Source organism: Anarrhichthys ocellatus, unplaced genomic scaffold (genome assembly GCF_004355925.1).
Source record: "Anarrhichthys ocellatus isolate YVR2014 unplaced genomic scaffold, GSC_Weel_1.0 scaffold5, whole genome shotgun sequence".
Classification (NCBI taxonomy): Eukaryota; Metazoa; Chordata; class Actinopteri; order Perciformes; family Anarhichadidae; genus Anarrhichthys; species Anarrhichthys ocellatus.
Window position 1 is genome coordinate 10,950,404 of NW_022280035.1, and position 16,991 is coordinate 10,967,394.

At 44.1% G+C, this 16,991-nt stretch overlaps 2 protein-coding genes across 2 annotated transcripts; one reads left to right on the forward strand and one right to left on the reverse strand.

Moving 5' to 3' along the window:
* Window positions 1-1,600: 1,600 nt before the first annotated feature.
* On the reverse strand, window positions 1,601-5,355 carry wnt10b (wingless-type MMTV integration site family, member 10b). Its single transcript, XM_031844799.1, has 4 exons — window positions 5,227-5,355; window positions 4,315-4,577; window positions 3,704-4,155; window positions 1,601-3,572 (listed from the first exon to the last, which is right to left on the reverse strand). Exons 1-4 carry the CDS (start codon window positions 5,298-5,300, stop codon window positions 3,072-3,074), a joined length of 1,290 nt encoding a protein of 429 aa, XP_031700659.1. The 5' UTR covers window positions 5,301-5,355; the 3' UTR covers window positions 1,601-3,071.
* Window positions 5,356-7,533: 2,178 nt separating this feature from the next.
* Window positions 7,534-12,961, forward strand: wnt1 (wingless-type MMTV integration site family, member 1). Its single transcript, XM_031844801.1, has 5 exons — window positions 7,534-8,203; window positions 8,460-8,565; window positions 10,291-10,544; window positions 10,733-10,998; window positions 11,116-12,961. Exons 2-5 carry the CDS (start codon window positions 8,465-8,467, stop codon window positions 11,605-11,607), a joined length of 1,113 nt encoding a protein of 370 aa, XP_031700661.1. The 5' UTR covers window positions 7,534-8,203; window positions 8,460-8,464; the 3' UTR covers window positions 11,608-12,961.
* The last annotated feature ends 4,030 nt before the right edge of the window (window positions 12,962-16,991 follow it).

Genomic DNA, 16,991 nt, shown 5'->3' on the forward strand with positions numbered 1-16,991 from the left:
AATTAAAACAGGAATCATCTGAATGAATAAGTAAATGGCTGACTGTAATAGGATGCCACGTGATACTTCCTGACAGCAGCCCTCTTTGTGACACAGACAATGAGATGACAGAAGGTAACATTGACTGAATCAATATCATCGCAGGTTACCGACCTCGAGTACTGATTTTGTTATTTTTTCATGCATTTCCAAAGGTGATATTGTACATGTATGTGGTTTTATAAGTGGCATTACATATAGGAATAGAACGAACCTGGTGTGGGTTTAACCCATTCACCATAAAAACATCCCAGTGTTATTAAATGACATGCATGTGACCAGCCCCACAGGTGAATCCAACATTTGTCTCCCTCTTCCACGTCCAGTGATAGATGTGTTTATCAACTCAGTGGTGAAGGCAGAGGAATAAGAGGGGAGCAGATGTTTGCAGCTGCAGACCAGATTATGGGGTGGAGTGGATGATGGGGGAGACTGCCGAGTTTGTGTGCGCGGGGAGTTAGGAGAGGGTTACAGGGGGGTTACAGCGGGCTCGGGTGGTGGCAGGAGAGGTGGGGTGGGGAACTATGACTTAAAGGAGCCTTTCCTCTGAAGTGTCTGCCAGCGTGCACCCCAGCAAACACAATCACAAGTCTCGTTGGTTCTGCTAGCTGAACTAATGAGGGCCTGCGCGTTGAGGGCAGGGGCTTTGATGTTCTGGGTAGCTGGCTCCTTGTGTTTTCTCTCCCGCTCTCCTTCTCTGCCTGTCCCACATCAAAAACGAAAGGGGAGTTGAGAAGCAGATGTTTTGAGGCCTGTATTTATACAGAGTACACTTTATTCACCCCCTTCTCCATATCCCATTTGTCCTTTGCTTCTGCATCTCCGCTATACGTACAGCAAGCATACAGTATATCTCCCTATCTTTATATCCAACTAAACACACTAAATCGCCTTACTTTATACATATAATCATACTGTCAATCAAAACGGGTAACTTTTATCTCCCAACTTCCTCTCTCTGCTGCCCTCTCTTTAATTTCAGCCCAGTCTGGTTGTCATTACTCTGGGGGGCACTCAATGTGTTGCTATGCATGTGTCTATGTCTGCAGCGATGAGGGGGAGAATGGGAAAGAGAGAAAAAGAGAGCAGAGAGGGAAAGAAACCAATCCCAGACTGTCCAACAACCTCTGTCTCACACATGGGAGAAACAGTGACAGGAAATTCCCCTTCGCAGCAGCTCCAGGGTGAAATGATAAAGGAATGAAGAAATAAAAACCAGAAATCCATTACCTTATCATTCCATACAAGTCACTGTCTCGCTTTTATTCCCTCACTAAATACCAAACAGACAGAACAGTCAATTCAGCTACTGGCACTGCCATTCCTCAGGAGTCAAGACCATACAAACAACACTTAATTGGCATTAAATCCTCTATGGCAGACAGAGCATGGAGTTTGGATCATTTAAGATATCTAAGAATGCTGCAATCATAAATTCAGTCGGTGTTGACGTGAAAGTTTTGCTAAATCTGCAGCGTAACTAGAATGGAAGTGTAAATCATTCGGGTCACCCAGAGTTCTGTCTGACAGTTCATAATTTTGATTGTGCGTCGGTGCCAGTATTCCGACAAGTAAGTGTCTTTTTACATAAATGCATGCATGTGTTTAGGTGCATGTGTTTATATTTGTGAAGTATGTCTCCCAGGTAACAGGGACACGATGTCCCACATGGTTTAGCAAGTCCCTTCCTCTGGACAGATGATCCCCTCTGACGCTCACACAGCAAAGACTGGTATAATCACCCCCACTCTCTGCTCTCTTGATGCTTCTCTCCAATAATAAAAGTCATACTTTAAAGAAACAATATCCTGCAGCCATAAAAAGTCCTTCTCTCAGCATGAAGTGGCCATAAAAAAGGCTCTCACCTCCCAAATCTGTAGTGTGTAGAACTTGTCGTCGTCGTCCCCCCCCCACCCCCATTCACACAGCAACAGGCACGCACACATACACAGACCTTTCAGCATCCGTTCAAGACTAAAGCAAGTCCATCTCTCACTTTGACATGTACTACATGTGGGAAGAATCTAAGGAGTGCTCGGACTGATGAAATGGACAAAGGCAAGCACAGAATAACAAGAGCTCAGTCATGGTTTCATAGGAAAAGTGACACATCACAGTTATATTCACGAAAAACATGACCAATAGTGCCCACTCTCACGAAGTACTTACTATTGTTACAATGGTGTAAATAAATCAGAATGATAAGTATTTCAGCTGAAAGGACAAAATTTGTCTTCAAAACGTTCCCATCTTGAGTTGCACAATTATACCCGCTTTGATATGCTTATGAGCTCTCTGTCCAGATCAGTCCTTAAAGAAAACACAAAAAACACTGTCCTTTATCTTGTATTCTTCTATTAGTAAAACCCTTGTCTAGAAAGGTTTTTATGATGGACCCCCAAATAAGTATTGTTGCTCTGTCTGAGGCTCAGGTGCAAAATATACAAATGGAGTAAGTACCTTGGAGATCATTAGAGGAGCCCAGTTAAATGTAATACATTGTAATGAGACTTTGTTGTCTAACAGCACTGGTTCACCATCCGGAGCCACTCGGCCAGCACTAGTCTGTCAGAACAAAAAAGTCTCCAACACAATAATAATATTAATAATAATACATTTACAAATATACATGTACACATTAAAATACACAGCTACTGTACAATGAGATGAGTCCGCATGTAGATATAGAAATGGTTCTCGGCTCGTCTTTGTTTTGTGGGATAGAATAGAATAGGTTATAAGCAGTTTTCATGGCTGAGAGGGCAGCGTCTAAACAGACCGTGGTAAGACAAATGACATGAGTCACCTCTTCAATCTCTGACTTGGCATTTTGAGAATAACAGCGGCTACAAAGAGAAAATAGATCCCAGATGATGGACCAAAAAGAAGGAGCAGGGGGGATAAACAGATTTGCTGGGAGAGTTACACAAGGAGCAAAACAAACGCTCAAACAAAAGGAGTGGGCCAAGGGACAGGCTCGCCATCTTGAGTCCTGGATGGGTAAAGGCAGCTGGGACTGGAAGAACTGGGATTTACTTGCACACATTGACCCACTCTGTGAGACGACACTCCTCACACAGCACGTAGCAACACCAGTGGAATCTGCAATTGCAGCGCTCGCTGCGTGTCTGTTTTAGGATGTTGTGCCCGCGGCCACAGCACAGCGAGCCGCAGCTGTCTGTGCTGTAGCTGGTTTTGTTGCAGATACGTCCTTGTGTACCTGGAGAGTCTGCGGACGCATCACGCTCACAGAAATCAGGAGACTTCTCAAAGAACACCAGCTCCCTGGACATAGTTCGACGGGGGCCTCTGTTAAATCCCCCTGCGCTCATGCTGGCGCCGTTTCCTGTCCGAGGGTTGAAAACCCCATTGTTCTTGTTCTGGGAGTTGACAAAGATGGCTGACAGGAACTTTTCCTTGAGTAGAGAACCCACAAGCCGGAACTCTGGAGACACATGCCAGCAGGTCTTAAACTGACAGCTCCCTGATGTGCCATGACATTTGCACTTCCTCTTCATGTTGTCAGTCACTATCTGTGTAGAGAAAGGGAAATGATGTCACAAATCAGAAATGCAACAATGACCCTGATAGTCATGTTTGCCAGTGAGGTTAACTCTGCTCTCCAAGCAACATGAAGAACACAGTGGATAGGCACATTACTCACCTGTCGTCCCACTCGGTTGTTATGTATCCTCATGCGAGCGTGGATGTCTCTTGGAGACCCGCGTGAGTCGAGCCAGTCCCTGGAAAAACGGTCCCCAAAACGGACGTCATGACTGCAGCCCCCCCACTCCCACGTGTCCTGCTTGGAGCTCAGGTCATCTGGTAATGGCTTGAGAAGGGTGGAGGGGTGGGTGGAGTGCAGGTTAGCGGGCAGGTCGCCATGATGACCGTTTAGCTCGGAGGGTAATGATCGTGTCATGCCGAGGCCTACTCCACCCTTCTGCAGGGTCTGCAGCTGCAACTGTGTGAGTTTCAGCCGGATCTTGTCATCGTCCTGGCGACGCTTGGCCTCACAGCCACAGCCCCGCAGCTTGCCCATGCTGCAAGCCGAGGCCACAGAGTGAGCCACACCCGCTGCCAACAAGGCCAGAGAGAAGGCACTCTCGCGGAAACCTGGGAGCAGAAGATACACACTCAAAGAGTTGAAAATGGCAAACAGTGTAGCTGTAAAACAGTCCTGCATTTGTGTACAGAACTCTCATATACCTGACTCCACTCATCCATACACCCAGGTCACATTTTGAACACCATTAGCTTGCCTCAGGCTCTCACCCCTGTTGAGGATGGTGTTGTGGTGGGGAAGCTTGCCAAGGCCCTCCAGTGACGAGCAGTTCCAGCGCTGATCCCGGAGCTGGTGCTGGCATTCGTGGATGGCCACCTGGATGCCCTGCAGAGCGGAGGCCGTCACATCGGGGCTTCGCACACACATCCGCATCTGACGTTTGCTGAGGCCTGCCAGCCTCAGGCACACTGAGTTAGGGGTTAGCACTGGATCTCCTGCCACCCTCAGGCTGAGTATATCATTACACAGCACCCTGCAGAGAGAGAGAGAAAGAGAGGGGGAGAGAGAGAGAGAGTTGGTGGGTGTTGGGGGGGGGGGGGGGGGGTCATCAGAGCTGGTCAGGAGTTCATTTGTCAAATCCAGAGAAGTATGTGACAATGGAAAGATGCTTTGGATACTTAAGAAAATCTGAAAAATACAAAACCAGATTTAAGATGGATATACTTCGAAATGAATCGCATCTCTCTATTTGCTGAATACACTTAGCAATAAAATGTGTTAATCAATTGCACAAGCATTTACTACAGAGTTTCTACAGATGTTTAAGCAGGGAAAACATAATTCTAAACAGATCATCCAACTGTGAAGTCCCACAAGCGGAGTTACTTGCAGTTACGACATCTTATGGAGAAATAATACTGGGATTCATATTGAATTCTTAATGGCATAGCTCAGACTTGTAGAAGGCTACACAATTAGTAAATATTGAATCCAATGTTTCAATATTGCACAGAATCAGCCTGTGAAATCAGAGGCAGATGTTTACTTTTTAACTAAATATATAAAATATTCGTTTCAATCATTCAGTCATACACAGTAACTTCCCTCAACTCTTGTCGAATTCCATGTAGCAAGAACCCGCGTGTAACATCAACTCTCCTGGGGCTCTCAAGTGCACTCACGTTATTGCAGGTGACATAAGTGCTGCTGCCAAAATCAGGAATTGGTCCCAACGGAGTTTGTTTGATAGCTCCATTTTGTTAAGCGTCTTACGCGACGTGACATTAAAACACTAGTAATAAAGTCCTGTTTTGGATAAGAATATCAAAAAGAAGAGGAGTGGAGTATTATCGATGCACCGCCAAACGACCGAAGAGTGAAGACGGAGAACAGAGGAGCTCGGGGGCGAGAGTAAACGGGAGGGGGAGAGAAAGAGGGGAGGGGAGGAGATGCCTCCACAGGCGGCTGTTTGCAAGATATTGGCCAACATGAAAGTTGGATCACCAGTTGATCGTTTTATCGTCTAAGAGTGTGATCATTCGTCCAAGCGTAAAATTACGTCTCCAAACATTTACGCACAAGCACCACTGCAAGCTGTGCGCATAATGGTCTCAAGTTTTGGTAGATAATCTAAAACACTGGATCCTCTAAAAAATAATTGCTAGGACATAAAAATATCAATGTATTTAAACTAAGCTTGTTATTGGTGGGCCTGTACATTAGCCTATGTAGTATCGAATTCCACGTTTGGAGAGAAAGAACAAAGAAACGCTCGGTAAAATGAAATATGGAAAGTCAAAGTGGATTTTGTTCATAAAGGGGTGAGTTAAATGATGAATGGGGGGAGGGGAGAGCTGCTGGTTCCACTGTACGACAGGGAGGCAGCAGCAGGCAGGCGGCTCCGCTAACAGACCTTCCAACAATACTGTTTTTAGTCATGTGGTCCCCCTTCCTCCACTCCATCAGAGCGCCTGTTTCTCATTGTTGTGTTTGAAACAACTTCACTTTGTCGCCCCAAAGTCTTTATTTCAGAGTATAAAATGATATACATAAATTACGATAGTGACAGGTCAGATTTGTTGTGCTTTTGTGATTATTCACATTATGGCGTCACATGCTCCGGCAAATTTCACGTGGCAAATAACACTTCATTGATTCATTCAAATGGGTTTGTGACGCTTATAGAAAGTAGGGCAGGCTTTTAAATACATCTTATGCATATTTAAGACTACCAAACAGCATCTCAATTATCCACGTTTTTCATGCTCAGTAATGACAGGCCAATGAAACCAGATAGGCCTTCTGTTGGGACTTGGTTAGTGGTGGATGTGGCAGCTCGGCATCGAATCGATGATTAGCATAATACTGAATCAACAGGTCAATCACTCTTAGATTAGAGTGAGACTGTCATTATGTCTCATAAAAACGTTTTCTAGACCCAACCTTAAATAGTGATAAACACTGCTGTTGGACTCAAGAAAATGCATTGGATACTTTCATAAAATTAAGTTAAAACCCCCCTCGAACACGGTTCGCATAGTGACACCAATTCATCTAATCTCCTTCCATTCCCTAAGCTGCAGCAATGAAAAGTGCATTAGCATTCTGCCTTGGCGTGTATATCTAAGTGGCTTAAAAAGTGATTTGAAGTTGATTTGTATATAAAAGGCCCCCTTTATCCGGATTGAAGCTCTAATCTGCTCGGTGTCGCATGACTGCTCCAGGAAACTCGTTTGAGCACCTTCATATAAGGCTGGAGTTTAAACGTAGGATGGCTGTCATTAAATCCTTTTTACAAAAGCCCACTTCCTTTTACTGTCATCTGAGCGAGAGAGAGAGAGAGAGAGAGAGAGAGAGAGAGAGAGAGAGAGAGAGATTATTCAAACTACAACCGCTGCAGTGACTAATGTGGAAACATGCAAATTAGCAGATAAATGTCACATAATGAAACATTCCCCCATGAACCAACATAGAGAAGTTTGCAGACATTGAAGTGGGGTTAGATGGAGATGCCACAAAGTGGCTCAAGCTCTGATCACACTGGGCTACATGTGCATCGAGGGAGGTCTGCAGGCCAGATGTTTGGAGTGGCTTTTATTCTTACTCGTCCCCCTCTTTTCCTGGTTCATCATACACCAAACTTCTGATTGGAGACTGTACTTCATCTCTCCCACGATCGAAAAAAAAATAATGAAGTAACCAGGCAGTACGAGTTGCGAATTTCTACATGCAAGTTTCGTTGTGAATGTGCGCGCTTGGGCTGAGGATAATAGTTATGTTTATTGGGAGTAATATCAAATAGTACATATATTAAGATACCCTCGTAAAACATTAATGTCTATTGGACTAATGTAAAAAGGAAACGAACTGAACAGAAACGTCCAGTCACTACACATTTTGAGAGCGCATTTGGACAGAGGAGGAGGAGATGCGGTTAGGGAGTAGGCTAATCCAACCACCGGGTAAAAAGGGCAGTTTTAGATGGCTCATATTCCGCTGTAACTGTATTTCACCGTGACACCAGCTTTGAGCAGCGACGGAGCACCAAATCGGGCGCACCCACAGCATCTGTACCAACACATCACTGCTTCAGAGGCTCTTCTCCTTTCCGCAAGACTGGATGTGGAAGCAAGCGCACGGCCAGTGGGAAAATACTCTCAGCCGCACACATTTACAGGGAATCGATTCTGTGATGACCGTGAGATTCCACAAGTAATGTGCGCAACTCTGTGGATTGCTCTATTTTTTTTCTCTTCTTTTCTCCTTTCTGCCCAGTTGTGTTTCCTTATTCATTGTGCGCCCTATGAAGAGCATTAACTATCCCTCCCTCCAATCCTATTGAAAAGGCTCCGAAAAAAAAACAGAGGGAGATGAGAGCAGCAAATCCCTTTTTTATTCCCCTCGTAGCGCTCAATAACAGAAGAATGTGTTGCCTATCAGTCACCGAGGGGATCAAGTCTTCGGGACTGTCCCACGCGTTCAATGCGCCGTGCAGAGCATCACTGAGAGAGACAGAGTGAAGAGGACTGCAGCAGCAGTAGCATCCTGTCTGGACACTTCACATCATTTAGCAACCTGTCTCCACTCAAGATCCATTTAAGTCAATTAGGGCTGCCTGCTTCTCTCACCTTTCAAGTCCTATCACCGGACTGTGGCGTGGTGAGTATTTACACCTTACAGCAAGTTTATCATAATTCAGTAGAACATAATGATAAAATACATTATCACTGCCAGACTTCTGTCTTATTTTTCTCGCTTACAGGCTGACGGTTTATTGTAGTTGAATTTGTTATAAAATGCGGTTATTTGTGTTCCGGTGTTCAGATGAATAACTATCAAAGATATGTAGAACTAGGCTATAACTTTGCCCGAGCAAACTCCATTTGACACTTCACTCCTCATATTTGACCTGAAGCAACGATGAGGAGTCTGGCGCTGCTGTTGGGGGTGAAAGCCGCCTGCATCCTGCTGGTGTCTTCGCTCTCAGGCACAGGGGCCGTAAACAACAGCGGCCGGTGGTGGTGAGTTCACAAATATCTAGATATCGTACATTTATTCAGTTATCAGCATCCTACCATTGAACACGTTCTATTGCACGCCGGTTTGAGCGGTGTTTCATTGGGCGGGCACATTCCATGCTGCATGCTCGAAATAATGTGTTAGTTTTGGCACCGTTAGCAAGTTCTGTTCAACCTTTGAAAGAAAGAAAAACCGCATGATATTAAAGCTTGTGGGATTTATTTTTCTTCAAATTTGTTGTCGGTTGAGTGGAATTAGTCAGTCGACTATCTATTTAACAATCAAATAATTACATTTGTAATTGGCCTATAACAACAGGTTTACCTTATTTGCGGTATATATTACATTTACTCTCTCTTTCTCAGTCCAATGTGGGATAAATACGGATTTTTTTATTGGCTGAAAAGTATCCCATATGAGGTCTTCTCCATCGTTCTACATTACACATCAACTACAGCTGCCAATTCCACTCTATTTTGTTACATATCTGTATAGTGTTGCATCAGTGCAGCATATTGTCTCGCTTTTGTTTAAAACTCTATAAACTGTGGGCTGGGTTTGTTTTGGTAATGCTTTTACGAAAGCTCTTTTTTTGTCGTTTTTGCGGTGCCATTAGATGGATTTGCGCACAACGTCAGACGATTTCAAATATTTAAAATGTCAGCTGAAATCCAAGAAAACTAGGAGAGGGGAAAAAAAATACACCGCGGAGTAGCTGGAATGAAGAAAAACATCCAAAAAGACGACATTATTGTTAATGTTCCCAGGCCTCACCACACAACTGTCTGGGTCAGCCCTCTAACAGGCCGAGACTCGCCCGTTTTTCCAAATGATAATGCTCAACAGGAGACACAGCCATTAGGCTACACTACACAGATCTCACAGATAATACCAACAGACAAAGTGAAAAATGATATAGCAACCAGTGTACTCAAACACTAGAAATATTCTGAAACCTGACCACCAAAACTGGATTACTGTGACTGGAGAAGTACAGGTGCATTATATATGGACACAAACGGTTATAAAACCAAATACCAGAATATTTTCTGATATCATGTAGCAAAGGGACAACATACTTTGAGTTATTAATTAATATGATAAAAACTAAGTGACATAAAGTCTACAGAATATGAATTTGCTTTTTGGCGGAGAGCATTTTACATTTACAGCATACAAACCTAAAGGCCTAATGTTTAGTGACTTGGGACATTTTGACAAGATCATCATATTTGCAGGTGAGATTGGACATTTTAATCTAAAAGTGGAAACGACTTCTCTTCAGCTTTTGGTTTATCACAAGAGAATCATTTTCACAGAACAACACAGATGCAAACCTGTGAGAGAGGATTTCCACTGAGCTATATGACAATATAACAGATGCTGAATATTTAGCAGAAAAATATGACTACAAGTTCTAATAATGAAACTAATACGTCATTATATCTGGTTCGGATCCAAAGGATTTATGAAGAGGTAAAAATTGAGTTTAATGTTATTTGCCAAACAAACCTGCATTCAGACTCAGAGACTCACCGTCTCCTCATTGTCTTGAAACACTGTTATGCCACAGTTTTAAATAATGAAAACAGTAATTACATTTTTTTTTGATACACATGAGATGCCAAGACACACCAGTTTAAGAGTTTAGAGGGTCACTGAAGTAGCTATGAGCAATAACTGCCAGCTCCTTGACTCTGATTGGCTTTGTCCTTTTGTTGTGCCAGGGGTATTGTCAATGTGGCCTCCTCATCCAACCTCCTTACCAATTCCAAGAACGTGCAGTTGGTCCTGGACCCGAGCCTGGCCCTGCTGAGTCGTCGCCAGCGCCGGCTGATTCGGCAGAACCCTGGCATCTTGCACGCCATCGCCGCTGGGCTGCACACTGCCATAAAGGAGTGCAAGTGGCAGTTCCGCAACCGCCGCTGGAACTGCCCGACCACCCACAGCCCAGCAGTTTTTGGGAAAATTGTAAATCGTGGTGAGCCTCTCTTGTCTTTCATACCAGGCATTATTTGGGCAATTTTGGCCAGGATGTAATGGAATCGTTTGTCTACATTTAATAGGCTTTGTCATGAATTTTTTTCAAATTTTGGGCAAAAAATTGGCAAAGCCATAGCCAAAGGCTGGAATTGGCTCTGATGGGAAGTTTTGATGTTGTTTCTTCAGGTTGCAGAGAGACTGCATTTGTATTTGCCATTACCAGCGCAGGGGTGACCCACGCTGTGGCTCGCTCCTGCTCAGAAGGGGCCATCGAGTCGTGCACATGCGATTACCGCCGCAGAGGTCCTGGAGGACCAGATTGGCACTGGGGGGGCTGCAGTGACAACGTAGACTTTGGCCGGATGTTCAGCCGTGAGTTTGTGGACTCCAGTGAGAGGGGCAGAGATCTGCGCTACCTCACCAACATACACAATAATGAGGCTGGCAGAATGGTAAGGATTTGATATTCAAACATGCCACAATTGGCTGTTTTTGTCAGAATTCCCAAAAGCTTCAAATGCATTTGTGATTTCCCCTTTGTATGATTTCATTGGTCTTCCTATTTGCAGACTGTGTCATCAGAGATGCGTCAGGAGTGTAAGTGCCATGGCATGTCAGGCTCCTGCACCGTGCGCACCTGTTGGATGCGCCTGCCCAGCTTCCGCACAGTGGCAGACTTTCTTAAGGACCGGTTTGATGGTGCATCCAGAGTTGTTTATGCCAACAAGGGAAGCAACCGTGCTTCTCACCGAGCCGACCCCCGACACTTGGAGCCTGAAAACCCGGCTCACAAACCCCCCTCTGCCATGGACCTGGTCTATTTTGAGAAATCACCAAACTTCTGCTCCTACAACGGCAAAACTGGCACTTTGGGAACTTCTGGGAGAACATGCAACAGCTCTTCTCCAGGCCTGGACGGATGTGAGCTGCTCTGCTGTGGACGTGGGTTTAAGACCCGGACTGAGAGTGTGACTGAACGTTGCAACTGCACCTTCCACTGGTGCTGTCATGTCAGCTGCTTGAACTGCACCAGTACACGGACATTACACCAGTGTTTATGATCACAGGTGGACATCAATGGAATATTAATGCATATTTGATTGGCAATTGGCTGAGAAAGCCACTAGAACACAGGTGGTTTGAGATGTTAGAAGCTAGAAAAGCTTCAAGGCGGGTAAACTAATACAGGGAATTCTCTCCAAAAAAAAAATCAGTTTTTGAAAGAGGGAGATGAAGAAAAGCACAAATATATGAACAGGGTATGGAGGTAGTAGATGTGCTTGCAACTTTCCTTTGATGCTTAACAGCATTAAGAGGAAATTTAGACACTCCAGCCATCAATGTAGAATGGAAATCATCCGCATCCCTCAAGTGTTTACACTGTGGAAACATAAAATTAGTAAAGGGGCGAAATGATGTGGTGATGAATCGATTGCTGTAACCAGGTACTACTAGAGCCTTCTTCTCCTCCACTGAGGGCAGAGACTGGGCACAATGTTTCACAGATGTTTCTGTGGCCAGAGAGCCACAAACAGTGGGCTCTCCTAAACTGGTGAAGACCTCTAACAAGAGGGAAGTTTTTTGTGTTCTTTTAAATCATTGTTTTTTTTTCTTTGCTGAATGTTGGATCCTCTCACATGAAACTGTGTGAAGTTTATCTCTAGGGATGGGCTGTCTTTTCTCAACTTGTGTACTTAGGCCCTGGATGCAGCCCGACCACTTATAATTTCTTCATCACATTTGCCCATTTTATTTAAATTTGATGGGAGCTGAATAAACCTCAACCCTGATTTGCCACCATGATTGACCACAGGATGGTCCTGATGTTACAAGGAAAATAGAAACTGATTGAAAAATCTTACTGAGGCAATGTAATTTGAATGTATTATAAATACACTGAATATAATTACATGACTTGATCAGAGGGATCAATATTGAAAATGAAATGTGACCTGCAGAATCTCACCATGCTCTCAAAATGAAAACTAATGCCATTCTGAGATGGCATTGAAGTTAAAAAAAACAACACAAAATTTCTGTTAATACATGAGTGTTGCATTAAACTGGTCCAGGTTTAGAGTAGGCGTATACTATGTGTTTTACTTCAGGATAGGATGTAAAAAGCAGATAACATTTTTCTTTGCCGAAAACAGCCTCTGCTGTCAGAGATCATTCTGAATATCAGCTATGATAACCAAAATACTGTAAATATTAAAATATATGAATATATTTATAATGACGTAATTTGTATGTTTTCTGAATGATTTATGCACCTGTCAGTGGCTGGAGAATATACTATCATTAGTGTCAAGTCAGGAGTTGTTTTAGATCTTATGCCTTTTTCTATTTTGGTGTAATGTAGCTCACACAAAATATCTCTTATATACTAGAAACAAAACATTATCACGTCTTTGCTTGTTTCCTGTAAAACACTTGTGTTCATGCACTGAATATTTACCTTTTTTATTCGTGTAAATACAAAATATTTATTTCTAAGGATTTTTATACTGTTATAGTGAGATGTAAGAGAAGACTTTTTTTTTTTAGATTTTAATCAAAAGATTTAGGCTCCAGTTGGTTTTGTATTGTATGATAGAACAATAAAGTCTATATTTTCAATTAAGTTGCCCTCCTGAATGTGTCAAAAGATGCTATTATGTCTGTTGTAGTCTGTGTTTGAGATAGTTTTGACAACCAACCAAGTGAACATATAAGCCTGTCCCTGGGTGTCCTTTGCTTAATCCTATTACCACCACCAAAGCAGCCTCTTTCTCTGGCTCACAAAACATCCCTGCATCTGTGCTCCCAACCACAAGAGATGGCCCCTGCTTATCCAGCCACATACCTTATTTTATACAGTATAGGTTTTTACTGCATTTCATGTTTAGCTTTATTTGCTTAATGCTGGAAAGAAATAGAGAAATAGACTGAAAAATAATGAAAACCTCTCCCCCAGCCCCTGGCAACCTGAATAACCACGACCCAAACCACTGACTAACGGGAGTTTGGAAAGCTTAACACTTTCTACTTAGCTCACCACAGCACAGGAGCAGCCATGGTCATCCAGATAGAGCACAGTGAGAACACCAACACGCACCCAAAGATCCAAAGGTCCTAATAACAGAGCAGCAAAGTTGTAGATGTAAGAGCAGACAGGGTGACATAGTACGACAGGGACGAGAAACTTTCCGAATTACAGTCTTGATGTTACGGGGTAAAAATTAGACATCACAAAGGACTCCTTTGCCTGCCGCAAAGACGTTAAGTAATGAATAATAACTTGAGAATGGTCCACAGCTCAAAGAAAGTAGAAAGTTTAAATATGTAGACCTAGTGGGTTTAAAAAACAACAACAAAAACAGAGCAAACTGAATCAAAATACTGCAAATGATGCATGAGGTCACATAAGACCTACCAAAACAAAAAGATGAGAACTTAAAATGTATCTTGATCACAGGGTAACACATCTGAGTCCTCCAAAACGAAATGTTCTGTCTTGTATGACTGGATAACAGGTGAACACATGATTTGGATTAAAGTATGTGACAAATGGAGAAAAAGTCAGGAGAAAGCAAAAGCTCACAAATGTGAAAACGATAAAATCCTGGCTTGAGAGAGAATTGATAGGCGATCGTGGACACAGAGAGAAACAAAAGAAAGAGAAAGTGGCAGACAGATTTAAGAAAAGAGGAGGGAAGGCAGAGTTCAAATCCCAGGCGTGAGAGTGAGGTGGGAGAGTTGGTGGAGAGAGTGAGTGGAGGGGGTTCTGCCTGTGGGAGTGCTGAGGAGTCAGTGATAATTAGCTCAATTAGTGACAAAGGCAGTGTAATAAATACCGACTTAGTGTCTGGGTCCCTGCTGGCCTCTCCCTGCGCAGCCTGCAATGTGGCCCTGGCCTGACGGACAATTCATTAAACTGACAAAATACCCCACCGTCCAGGCGTGACGCAGCGAGTTAGCCCCCTACAGGCCCAGCTCATTGTTCTAATTGTCTGGGCTGGAGTCACTTTGTGGCCGCCTCCTCCTTCACCCACCCCGCCTTCACACTCTGCCTTCAGAAAACCCATGGAGTTAATGCCCCTACCTTACTCTGTAAGTAGGTGATCGGCAGGTTGGGAAAAAAAGAAGCAGTAAGAGTTCCTTGGGGTGGGGCAGCTGGTGGGGGAGGCAGTGGGATTAGCGAATGGAGGTTGCCTGGGAGTGCTGGGAGCAGCACCGATCGGAATGTAGGAGAGATGAGTCCAGAAGCTCGGATGCGGGACAAAGCGAGAGTTAATAAGGAAAGATTGAAGGGGCTGGCGACAATGGGCCGCCACCCGAGTCGAGATGAAATTGCTTCCGAGGATTATTGGGAGAGGGTGTGAGCGTTGTAGGCTTTTTGTGTGAGTGTGTGTTTGGTTGGGCATTTTGTGTGTTCAGGGGCAGGGGGAGTGCTGGATTGATGGCTGCCCCTCTGGTTAGGGAGCAGGGGACCAGAGGAGGCTAACCGGCTGTTCCCACAGTCTGTTCTGCTGCAGCCACCTTTGACACAAGGGGCTGCCAGGCGGCGAGCAGGCAGCCATGGTGAGAAGGGCACAAACAAAAACAACAGCTCAACAACACAAAAGTCACTGTCTCTGGAAGGCTGGTGGAGAGGCACAGGGTGGAGGTGAGGGCGTGAGGAGGGGGGGGCAAAGGGAAGGAGAGCAGTAAAGTGTGATAGGAAGGATAAAAATGCCACAAAATCCAGTCTGTTACTGTATCGCCAATATCTAATAACACACTGACATCCAGTCGCTTGCTCCTGGGGCTTTCTAATTGTTACTCGGTCAATTTCCTTTTGGGATAAATCTTTTTCCCATCTATTAGCAAAAAGCTTTGTGATGCTGTCTTTATAGGACCCTTAACTTCAGGAGCAACATAACAGGGGTACAGGGTTAAGTTACTTGATGCTAAGAAATGCAGCCACACTCGATTTGACCTGAGTGTGTCACTTTAAAATACAACGTTCATGATTTTAAGCTTGAGAAAGGAAAAAGTTTTCACGTCATTGGGCTCCTTACAATAATCAGGTCAGTCACCACAGAACATGCAGAGAAGACGATATGGCATAATGGCGACACAGCAGCTTCATATTAGAATTCCTGCTAAATTGTGGAAAAATGTTTGCCTGTTGGGTGGAGTTGCCTTTAATATGAATGGCGTATGATAAGGAATTTAGATTTGTGTTTGGATCACCGCACTGAATGATAGGCTGCTCACTGTGGTTGTAATGGACAATGTGGCATGGCTTGTATTTGGCACTCAATCCTGATTTGATTTCCGTGCAGCCTCAACATTTCATTGTAATCCCAGCATTCAAATGTGGCCAAGTTCCAATTAATTAAGGCATTGTTTGATGGGAACACCCTCATTTGTTTGGGCTATTATGTCCCAAGATATGTATTTACAGCCTCATCACACACATATCACATAAAGGATTATATTCAACTAAACCTACCCTAAAGTTACAGAAAACTACAGAGTGGATTAATAACGGTGAACACAGTGGGTCAAATTTACTCAAATTCAATTCAGGTTTCTAGAAAAGAATAAAAAGAGTGTGATAGTGCAAATGTGTAAGTGTTTGTGTGAGTTTGTGTGCGTACTCAAGCCAGTGTGTGTGGGTGTGTGGATGGCAGCTGGGAGGCAGACACGGTCCAGGAGAATCGTCCCCTAGCAACTGACCTTTTCGGCAGATGGCAGTTCCAGAGTAACAGCCACCCAGCATCACAATGGCCGTGGCCTCCTAACATCTCCATCACTTCATCATCTACCGGCCTGCCACAACCTGTCACATACGGGAGAGAGGGAAGTTTAAATTCATCCCAGCATGCGTACACTGACTCAAGTGTCCTCTCTTTTTTTTTTTATCCTCTCCCTTCAAGTCCAAAACATTCCACACACATCCGTTTTGGGTCTGCCCTTAACTGTTCCCATGTTCCCGGGGTATGCAGCTGGCCGGTGGAAGGGGATGAGAGGAGGATGGATTTAGGAGGGACACAGCGAACACTCACTTCTGTCCGCAAACCTCCAGACACTCTCAAACCACCGTTTTCCGTTGTTGGGTTTTCTGCACACAGTGAATCAGGGTGGGAATGTGGACAGACCACTCGGCGATGGTGAGCAATCAGTACGATGTCTGTGGTCAGGCTCTGCGCCCCTGTGGAGCGAGATGGAGAGCTTGGCTTGATGGCCTTTTACTCTGTTGGCCCATTTTTTGTTGATATTAAATACTTTCTAAACCTCAAGACTGCTGAGATAAACACCTCTTTGCCATGCAACATCACCTCTAAATACCTAAAAGTGGTCTTCAGTCTATTGCAAACACTAAATGGTCAGCTTTAAGTACCGTTTGACCAAAACATTGGAATGAAAAGGCAGTAGTTATCCAACATGAAAAAGGTTAAAATCCCCAATCACGCAT